General features: G+C 33.8%; 1 protein-coding gene across 11 annotated transcripts in view; it reads right to left on the bottom strand.

The window, feature by feature from the left end:
* The window catches only part of GPC5 (glypican 5), a 1583243-nt gene that overhangs the window by 1530689 nt on the left and 40525 nt on the right, over positions 1-12029 (bottom strand). For all 11 annotated transcript variants that reach the window (XR_015138295.1, XR_015138296.1, XR_015138297.1 and 8 more), the window contains exon 2: positions 9409-9570. Coding sequence is in view for 8 of the 11 variants with exons in the window: in XM_086330176.1 (XP_086186302.1) it covers positions 9409-9570 (162 nt within the window). In the remaining 3 variants the exon portion in view is untranslated. The remainder of the gene's footprint in view (positions 1-9408; positions 9571-12029) is intronic.

Here is a 12029-nt window from a genome sequence, read left to right as displayed (position 1 = left end):
AGAAATATTAATTCTAAGACACATATTGATAAAATATATTAGCTGACATGATCAAAAATCCATATTCAGATGTGAAGTGCACAAAGCTAACCTGGACAAGGGAAAGTATGGATTTCACTTTTTTATAGCAGGTACATTTTGTATTGCATTATCAATATAATAAAAAAGTTTGCTCATGGAGTAAAAGGTTTTTAAAAGAATTCATAAATATTACATTACAAAGTGATTGTCAACCACATATTAGTGACATCATAAGCTTCCCTTGAAGTTTATTGTCATACAATATTTAGGAAAATGTGATATTAATACAGCCCATTTTTTTTCTTTATTTATTTGCTGCTGCTGCTAAGTCGTGTCTATAAGCAAAATGAGAAAACTTGTTTACAGAAAACATATTCTGGATCTTCCAAAAATTCCTGATTAACTTTAATAGCCTATTATTACTTCTGAAAATAAACATCTCTAAGATAAATAAGCTCTGTTTCAAAAGTAGTTAATAATTGTTTATCTCTTTCCATAGAATATTAATATTCTCAACATTAATTTTTAAAAATATAAAATAGGGTCAATTTAAATACTAGGGGGAAAAAAGATTATATACCTTGTCAGCACTTTAAAAAAGGTCACTGTACTTTGTATGAATGTGGGGTTTAGGAAATTCATTGTTCCTAAAACATCTAATGGAAAATAGAATAACTAACCAGTTCTAAGTTTAGAGAGTAGAATGGTGTCTAACATGGGCAGGAGGGTAGGAGAAATGATACTGGTCAAAGAGCACAAACTTCCAGTTATAAAATGAGTAAGTTCTGGGGATATAATGAACATCATTGTGATTGGTTAACAACACTGTAATATATACTTGAAAGCTACTAAAAACGTAGATCTTACATGCTCTTACTATAAAAAATGACATGATGGAGGTATTACTTCTCCCGTGGTAACTATACTGCAATATATTAGAGTGTCAAACCAATGCACTGTACATCTTAAATTTACACAATGTCAATCATACCTCAATAAAGCTGGGGAAATTTCTAAAATAAAAAGATAAAAGGTTTTTTTTTTAACTAAAAAAAAAAAAAGGACTTCTTTTAAATGGACCCTCAGAGACATGTTACAGTTACTATTTCTAGGTTCATATAATAAATGTAAGGAACCAGAAGACCCCTAATCTCACCATTTGAGAAGACCTGAGTATCACACAAGGAAGTGGAAGATGCGAGGGCCAAAGAGAAGAAGGGTGGTAACCTCATGGACTGATGGTGGAGGGAGGGCTGAAAAACACTTGCAAATATAGGAATCAGTGTTCAATTTTGAAATTATTTGTGATTTTTAGATTTTTATCTTCTTTAATCACCATCTCATAAAATTTATTTTATACATACAACTTAGGTTTATATATGTACATGTATGTGTGTGTCTATGGAAGTGGTAATTAAGAAAAAATTTTCATACTGAATTAATATGATAGAAAAGAGACACAAAAACAAATGAAAAAAAGCAGGGAAACAAAGTCAGGAAACCGCCTGAAAATCATGAAAATGTGCAGAAAACTTCTGAAGAGTTTGGATTTCCCTAGAACTGGAAAGAAATCTGAATTATTTAAGCTAAACCTTTAAGAAGTGGCATTCCTAGCTGACATCTGTACCTAGGAAAAAATTTTAATATATACAAAAACACTCACAAAATGATACATAGCCTCTAAGTGTGTATACAGGTTCACAAGATAAATTCATACAAGAAAATAAAGAATACACCAAATAAAGAAGTATTTTTGAAAAGATATTCAGACACTCTTGTCATTAGGGAATTGCACATTTTGAAAACAAGATACCATTTCTCATCAAATTTTATTCTAAAATTTGCAAACTAGTATAGCCACTATGGAGAACAGTGGGGAGATTCCTTAAAAAACTGGAAATAGAACTGCCTTATGACCCAGCAATCCCACTGCTGGGCATACACACTGAGGAAAACAGAAGGGAAAGAGACACGTGTACCCCAGTGTTCATCGCAGCACTGTTTATAATAGCCAGGACATGGAAGCAACCTAGATGTCCATCAGCAGATGAATGGATAAGAAAGCTATGATACATATACACAATGGAGTATTACTCAGCCATTAAAAAGAATACATTTGAATCAGTTCTAATGAGGTGGATGAAACTGGAGCCTATTATACAGAGTGAAGTAAGCCAGAAAGAAAAACACCAATACAGTATACTAACGCATATATATGGAATTTAGAAAGATGGTAACAATAACCCTGTATATGAGACAGCAAAAAAGACACTGACGTATAGAACAGTCTTTTGGACTCTGTGGGAGAGGGAGAGGGAGAGATGATTTGGGAGAATGGCATTGAAATATGTATAATATCATGTATGAAACGAGTCGCCAGTCCAGGTTCGATACACGATACTGGATGCTTGGGGCTGGTGCACTGGGATGACCCAGAGGGATGGTATGGGGAGGGAGGAGGGAGGAGGGTTCAGGATGGGGAACACGTGTATGCCTGTGGAGGATTCATTTTGATATATGGCAGAACCAATACATATTGTAAAGTTTAAAAATAAAATAAAATTTAAAAAAAAAGATTAAAAAAAATAATAAAAATTAAAAAAAAAAGAAACTAGAGAATACAAGAAGGTACTTGAGGTACAAAAGTTTGTAAGTTGGTTTATCACTTATTTCTTCTTTGAAATGTAGAATAGTTCAATTTTTTAATCTGGTCCTAAGCACACAGTAAATATGAAAGCATTTTGTAAATTCAAAGTGTTAACACAAAACTGTTAGGATCATTTCATTATGAGAGAAGCTGAGCAAGTAGAAGATTTTATGGAAGTTAATTCTCTTTTACAATATAGTTATTAAACAGAAAATGTCAATGTAAAAATTCCCAGACTGCAAACAAATACAACATTTTTTTTTTTTTACAAATACAACTTTTAAGAAAAATATCTTCAGCAACAATCAAAATCAGTTGCTAACACCTCATGGTTTTATTCATTATTTTCTATATCAACATGATCAATATGGCAAATACACATGAAAAGGCCTGACAAAAACGGACAATCAGATTAATTTTGTAGAAATAGCAGAATCAAAAAACTGTATTCTGGGCAGCAGTTTTTGTAACAGCAAAACAATCGAGATCTAAGAGAAAGAGTCATTTTACACTGCTCCTCTTTTTAATTGTGAAAATAAATGTATATTCATTAAAAATAAATGAATAAATAAAATTCTTTTACATGTATAAAAAATATTTTTAGAATTTTTTTAAAAAATTCGGACAATAATTTCTGAATTATTGGAAAGAGTTGGGAAGGATGCAGAATAAAGACAAAGCACACCAACTACCTGTGGGAGTTTAAACTGGTTCAGCTCCTTAGAAGAGTAATTCTATAATATCAGGTCAGGTTGACAAGGTCACAGCCTATAAGCCACAATTTCACTTCTATATATACACTCTAAAGAAACACGTGCCCTTGAAGACATGAACAAGAAGGTTCACTGCAGCACCACCAGTGCAAATATAAGTTGGGAATTATTGAAATGTCCATCACAGGGAGGGTGAATAAAGCCACATATCTACAGATAGTAATTTTATAAATCAATTAATATGTATGAATAAGAAATAGAGGGACAGATAAATCTCAAAAACATAGCTAGTTGTAACCTCCCACACATCCTGGTCTTTACTCAATACACAGTAACCATTTAAGAACTATCTGTTGTGATCCCTTATACAAAAGTAAGATTAAACTAATATGAAGATAACAAAATGATAAAAATGTCAATTCATCTTCCAGGCAATAAATGTACAGTTCTCACATTAAAAAGATTTAATGAATGTGTTTCATATAAAATCAAGAAAGAATTGTTTAGCCTATTATGAGCAGGTTACTGTTGTTTCTAGGTAAGATTATCATAGCAATAGGTTATATGATCATAACCTTCATCAGTTAGAATTTAAAAAACTAAAGGTTAACTTCTTAAAATTAAAAAAAGAATTCTGGCACAGTAAACCTGATCTTAGTTCTACACTTCAAATTTTTTCCCACAATCGATAATGCTTCACGCAAAGCAAGCCAATGCTTCATGCAATTTCCAGCTGAAAACTAATTTAAGGTCTTGCAACTTTTATCTACAATATATGAAAATTAGTCATTTTCATAATTAATAGAAGCTTGCTCACAGATTCAAAAGAAACAATTTTTAACATTTCAGAGATACAGGACAGTTAGATAAAGACCAATTGCATTGGTAGCTGCTGTGTGAGATAACATACTAAACCATGCACTGCTTCAAAAGAAAAGGAAAAATACAATCACATTCAGAATATGCTATCAACAGAAATATTATAACGTGCTCCTTCTTAGTTTCTTCTGGGGTTTTTCTGGGGGACAGGGAGGGCATGCCACACAGCTTGTGAGATCTTGAACCCTGGCCCTCAGCAGTGAAAATGTAGAGTCCTAACCACTGGATTGCCAAGGAATTCCCTCCTTCCTAGTTTATAAAATCAGTAAACAGACGTTGGCAGATCAGAAGTCCGAATGAGCCAATAAAAGCAAGAAGAGATTGAAAATTTGGGCAAGGTACAATCCAATCCCCTGGCAGTGCTGGCACTTAGTAGGTGCTCAAGAGGGATCTTAAATGCATGAAGGGAAGGGAAGGATGAAGGGGGAGAAGAAGAGATGAAATCTTTCATTTTATTTCAGAACCATTTTCCTGCTAAGCATCATTCATTCATTCATTTATTCATATATTGATGCAGTTCATTTAATTACATTACCTGAGTCCCTGCTCTAGGTTCCAGAAAAAGAGAAAAGCCAACATATTTCCTCAACACTGCCAGCCTAAGGCTACCTGTTCTCTTACCCTTGGGATGTTGATCAGATAATTCTCAGTGTTAGAAATAGCATCTTTCCTATATCCTTGTACACAATGTTCTTCCAAGGAATAATTTTAAATAGTATCACCTCTGCAAAGCATAGTAGAAGTGAATATAATAAGAATAATGTACTTCAGGCTTACTACTGCAACATTTATACAAATGTACTCATCTCATATATTAAGATAGTCAAATATTCACTATATCCTGTGCCTTTGACTGTATATATATGGATACATACATATATTTTACACTAGTTTTACAATGGCCATACACTAGCTATACATCTCACAGTAGCTAATACCTGTTAGTGTAAAAGGGGAAAATACATGAATTAAATTCACATTCTCATTCTTAAGTTACTTGCTTTTTAAACAAAGATATTTAATTTTGACATATTCCAATATTTCATTGAAAATAGGAATGTAATTTTAATAAAAGTCCTAAATCTAACATCTCAACCCAAGAGGACAAGCTTATCAATCTTTCAAGTACTTTTAATCAAGAAATGAAAATATACTTAGCCCAGAGAACGAAATCTACAAAAATGTTAACTCTTTCTTATTTATCACATACTCTTTTGTGATAATGCACACTTTTTAAATGCTATATATAAAACTAGAAACTTCCAGAGTAAAGATTTAGTGTACACCATAAATTTTAGAAATATGTGAGCTTTTTGAAGATGAGAGGAACAGGAAAAGCTCTATCTCTAAGGGAAAGTTAAAACTTTTTAAACTTATCTTCCCAATGTTTCAACAAAACATAAGCTTCCAACAGTGTTCTTCCAAATATGCCTTCACTGTATTTTTGAAAAATTATGCTGAAATTTTTATATTGTTTTAAATTAAAAAAAAAAACTAAGCCTTTTTCTCTTATTTGAGCTGTGATTTAAAACCTGACAAATTTGAAAGCTGATAGGAGTTGCTTTTCTACAGTAAATGACATATTCTCTGTCAAGTTCTTTTATTTCTTCATGAGTCACACCATACTTTAGCATATAAATAAATAAAACATTTATGAAAATATTTCCAAAATATTTTTAAAGCAGGCAATCCCACACTCATAAAACAGCTGAAGGGAAACAAATTCGTGCACATTATTTCAGGCTGCCCTGCTTTATTCATGAACATTATTAAGCCCTGGAAAATAAAGAACAGTTATTGTCTGCACTGTGACGGAGCCAGCAATCTCTTTGCAAACAGGACCACTAATTTATGAACAGCAACAGATACAAGGAAACCCACTTGTTCCTTTCATCTTGTAAAATGCCACAGGCTACGTGAATAAGGACCTTTAGCATATAGTGAAGCCCCAGGTCATAATTATGGACCCTTCCAAAAACATATTTTTGTTTGCCTGCTTTATTTTAAGGAAACCTATAACAAATACCATTAGATTCCTTAAATGAAAAAAGAAGTGTTATCCCAGTAAGGATTCCAACCCACTGATAATATATTCCACCCCACTGGTAATATATGAACTTCCAGTGCTGAATTCCAGAAGTGAGTGTGGACTATACACTGGAATAATCTTACATCTTCTGAGATCAGTGGCTGGCAGTTTCCTCGCTTCTGAGCAACGCCAATCTCCCAGCCTTTATCTCACTGTCATGTGGGGCTCACTACATCCATGGACCCAAGTGATTATCCCGATTGATGATATACAAAGGCTTGTTTCAAAAACACGCAATCAAGATAATAAAAAATAAATTTTAAATTAAAATGTTTTCTGAAAACTGGGGAAAAAAAAAAAAACATGCTTCCGTGGAACCCCAAGAGATCCATGAGAGAAGGGACCATACTACACTCCAATCCAAAGTCTTTTATAACATACATAACGGCTAAAAAAAAAAAAGGGTAATATTATTGAAGTAGGAAATATACATGAAATGTTTAAAAAATCAAACGATCAAAACGTAGCACATCTACTTACATGATTTAAGAAGTAAATTGAGAGTAATTTGCTCTCAAGTCAAGTAAGTTTCCCAACAAAATGTACTGGCTTGTTTCTTCTTAAGAAAAAAAAAAGGGGGGGCTGATTTGTTTGCAGATATTTTCATTACACAGAAACTAGACAGAGGGCATTTTACTTATTGATAAAGTGTCTTGTTTGGTTCTAATATAGCAAATGTGATCTCTCAAATTGCTTATTTAGGTTTTTTTTATGGAACTAAGCCTATAGCTACTTATTCTATTCATTAAATTAAAAGCAGGTATTCTTCCTGTAAGAGAATTTGTTCCAGTAAAGTTAGTCTTTAGGCAAAATTCTTCTAAATCTGCCTTGCCTTCTCATGATTCTTAAATAAAACTGACGTGTCACAAAGGGAGAACATAAAAATTTATTACAACAAATCATATTTAAGAAAGACCCATTCTTTTTCACTTTTATAATTGATATTTTAAAAAACAGCAAAACTCACCCTAGTAAAAATACAGGTATAATTTACTAAACAGAAAAAAATTTTAAGTTGTACATAATATTACCAGACACTCCAGTAGAGACAATCTTATGTCATTATACTACTGATAAAAGTGAAAGTATTAGTCACCCATTCACGTCCAACTCTGTCCACCAGGCTCCTCTGTCCATGGAATTATCCAGGCAAGAATACTGGAGTACGGTGTATTCCCTTCCCCAGGGGCTCTTCCCAACCCAGGGCTTGAACCCAGGTCTCCTGCATTGCAGGCAGATTCTTTACCATCTGAGCCACCCAGGACACTTTCACACCAAAAGTTTTCAGCAACCCAAACCCATGTTAAAAGTCTAAATACTCCAGGTTTTGTATTTTTCTCAATCTTTTGAATTCAATGCACTCTATCTTGATCAATTTATCCAACAATATGTGAAAAGTTTGTTAGAGTATATTTGAAGACAGAAGAAAATGTTCAGCTACCATTCACTGAGTCCCTACATGTTAATACCTGCTGGCACTTTCTTTCACCTGTATGGTTAACACTGTTATCCAAAAAAGTAGGTTTGATTTATCATGGTCTTCTTTGACCATATCTTCTAACTTGGAATGATTTAGTTTTGACGTTAAATGATAGATTATAATGAGCTTCAAGAAATCATAATGAAGCTTCACTGTTCAAAAATCTTTAATGACTCTCTCAAACTCAAATTGATGTTTTAAGTCTTCTTCCACGTGAGTCCGACTTAACTCTTTTCAAGCGTATGGTCCACAATTCTCATCCACAGCTCCCCTACTCTGGTAACGCTGATCTATTCACTGAGCCTTTTATCTCTAAAATGTGTTTTCCATATCATACACACTATCATTTTCATAAGAAAAAATCATTACATCACTTTCAGTGGATGGTTAATATCTTCTAGTTCAGCTAATTCAAGTTACAAACCTTTGCTTAAAATGCATATCAATATATTTTCCTCCAACAATTTCTCATGAACAAATTCGATAATAGAAATGAGGCTTTTTTCTAAGACATATAAAAATATTACTAGATTAAAACATCTTAAAATCTGACATTTCAATGTTTCTATTTTTAAAAAATCATCAATTCATCAGGAATTACATTTTAACTCAACTTAAATTTTGTCCTGATTTATTATATTCACTTTATTTGATAAGTAGAGTTTTAAAAATTAATTGGCTTTGTGATTTAGTTCTGTATGTAAACAAAGCACAAACTATTTAAACAGATTGACATTAATACTCTTATAAAAAAGGAATACCAACAGAAGTTATATTTTGTGTTGAACAAAAGCAATAAATTTGTTTGAGAGCAGTGTAATCTAAATATTTTCATTCTAGTCATATACAGAATAGCTAATGCTTTATAAAAGAAAAAATAAACTATTTTATTATAGTAAAAAGTACTTTTACAGACAAGATGATTAAAACAATAAAAAGATCATATATTTGCCAATGTGTGTTATAATTTTATAACCCATTAATTTTATTTCTCAGCACATTGTTTGAATTAAGGTTGGATTCTGATCGTAGATGATTCTTAAACATCAAACTAATATTTCCTATTTTACTATTTCTCAGACTTGTCTACACTTTGACATATCACAATGATGTTCCTAGAAAAGCCACATGAGGAGGTAGAGGAAAAGTTAGGAAAATATTTCTCAAAATTATATTTTTGAAAATGAATCTATAATTACTCAGTTAAAAGCAATGGGATTTTGTTTTATAGACTATTTTCATAAAATCTCATATGTATGTCTCTTCATACTGAAGTAAACCATGGGTCAGAATACTGGGGGATCTGGCGGAAACCCCAGAAAGGCATATATTTCACTGACAAAACAGACTCCCTACTCCAACTCAATTTATAAGCCTGATGATGACCTCAGAGACAAGCCATGAAAGTTAGTGGTGGTCTAGTTGCTATCAAGGTTAAAATAAAACTAAAATTTCATTTTATACCAGTATAATACACAAAGACAAAGAAGTACACCTAGATAAATTTACCAGGATAATAACAACAGGTAATTTACATAGCAAGATTTGTCCTCAGTTTCAGAAATCAAGATATATTTACCTTGAAAGGCAGCTGCATTTCGAGATATCAAAAACTTCAATGTAGAGCTGGATGTTTGAAGTACCTGCTGCATATCCTGGCGAGCCACGACTTGGTATCTCTCCTCCATCTTCCTGGTGCAACACGAAGGTTTTTTGGCTGTGCAAACCTGAAGATCAGGCCCTGCAATACACAGAATATTTTTCAGAATAATTACTTATTCATTTAGCAACATTACATGTTATGTATCAACCGTTAATGATCAGCACTGCATGTAACAGGTTCATGTTCTGGATACCTTCCAGCAAAATGACACCAGTGGGGTGACACCAACCTAAGGATACACTGGATCCCACAGCAAGCTGTGTCAGGAACTGGCTCTAACACCAGCAGGCAAAAACACAAACATGTGGAGGCTAAAAGATACACTGCTAAACAACCAATGGATCACTAGAAAAATCAAAGAAGAAATAATTTTTTCAAAAACCTAGAGATAAATGAAAATGAAAACGCGACAATCTAAAAATCTACAGGATGCAGCAGAAGAAATTCTAAGAGGAAGTTTATAGCAATACAAACTTACCTCATGAAATAAACAAACAAAAAAGAACCTCAAAAGAATAACCTAAACTTACACTTAAAGGAACTAGAAAAATAAGAACAACAACAAAACAATGTTAGAAGAAGGAAAGAAATCATAAAGATCAGAGAAGAAATAGATGAAACAGAGAATTTGGGGGGAAAAAAAACAGAAAAGATCAATTAAACTAAGAGCTGATTCTTTGAAACAAAATTGATAATCCAGATGCCAGACTCACCGAGGGGAAAAGTAAGAGGGCCGAAATCAACAAAACTAGAAATGAAACAGAAGTTACAATTGACACCACAGACATATAAAGGGTCTTAAGAGATTACCACAAAGAATTATAGCTCAGTATCATGGAAAAAGCAAGAGAGTTCCAGAAAAACATCTATTTCTGCTTGATTGACTATGCCAAAGCCTTTGACTGTGTGGATCACAATAAACTGTGGAAAATTCTGAAAGAGATGGGAATACCAGACTACCTGACCTGCCTTTTGAGAAACCTATATGCAGGTCAGGAAGCAACAGTTAGAACTGGACATGGAACAACAGACTGGTTCCAAATAGGAAAAGGAGTATGTCAAGGCTGTATATTGTCACCCTGCTTATTGAACTTATATGCAGAGTACATCATGAGAAACGCTGGGCTGGAAGAAGCACAAGCTGGAATCAAGATTGCCAGGAGAAATATCAATAACCTCAGATATTCAGATGACACCACCCTTATGGCAGAAAGTGAAGAGGAACTAAAAAGCCTCTTGATGAAAGTGAAAGTGGAGAGTGAAAAAGTTGGCTTAAAGCTCAACATTCAGAAAACAAAGATCATGGCATCTGGCCCCATCACTTCATGGCAAATAGATGGGGAAACAGTGTCAGGCTTTATTTTTGGGGGCTCTGAAATCACTGCATATGGTGACTGCAGCCTTGAAATTAAAAGACGCTTACTCCTTGGAAGGAAAGTTATGACCAACCTAGATAACATATTCAAAAGCAGAGACATTACTTTGCCAACAAAGTCCATCTAGTCAAGGCTGTTTTTCCAGTGCTCATGTATGGATATGAGAGTTGGACTGTGAAGAAAGCTGAGAGTTGAAGAATTGATGCTTTTGAACTGTGGTGTTGGAGAAGGCTCTTGAGAGTCCCTTGGACTGCAAGGAGATCCAACCAGTCCATCCTAAAGGAGATCAGTTCTAGGTGTTCATTGGAAGGACTGATACTAAAGCTGAAACTCCAATACTTTGGCCACCTCATGCGAAGAGTTTACTCATTGGAAAAGACTCTGATGCTGGGAGGGATTGGGGGCAGGATGAGAAGGGGATCACAGAGCATGAGATGGTTGGATGGCATTACCAACTCGATGGACATTAGTTTGAGTGAACTCCGGGAGTTGGTGATGGACACGGATGCCTGGTGTGCTGTGATTCATGGGGTCGCAAAGAGTCAAACACGACTGAGCAACTGAACTGAACTACCTAAAAGAAGTGGACATGGGACTTCCCCAGTGGTCCAGTGGTTAAGACTCTGTGCTTCCAATGTAGGAGTGCAGGTTCAATTACTAGTTGGAGAACTAAGATCTCATATGCCTTATGACCAAAAATAAAAATAAATAAATAAAAGAAGTGGACAAATTTCTATAAATACACAATCTTCTAAGACTGGACCAGAAAGAAACAGAAAATATGAGCAGACTAACTACCAGTAATGAAATTGAATCAGTAATTAAAAAAACAAAACCAACAACAACAAACAAAATTCCAAGACAAGATGGCTTCACAGGTGAACTCTACCAAACATTTAGAGAAGAATTAACAACTATCCTTCTCAAACTATTCCAAAATATTACAGAAGAAGGAAGTTTCAGAGCTCATTCTACAAACCAAGCATCACATTGATATCAAAATCAGACAAAAATATCACAAAAAGAAAATTATAGGCCAAAATCATTGATGAAAATAGAAAATCCTCAACAAAATATTAGCAAACCAAATTTTCAACACTGTATTTAAAAACTCATGATGCATGGATAGTTCAATATCCTCAACCAATCAGTCAGTGTGAT

Source organism: Bos grunniens, chromosome 12 (genome assembly GCF_055505025.1).
Source record: "Bos grunniens cultivar Pamir isolate PY7600 chromosome 12, Bosgru_T2T1.0, whole genome shotgun sequence".
Classification (NCBI taxonomy): domain Eukaryota; kingdom Metazoa; phylum Chordata; class Mammalia; order Artiodactyla; family Bovidae; genus Bos; species Bos grunniens.
This window is presented reverse-complemented; position numbering and strand designations above follow the sequence as displayed.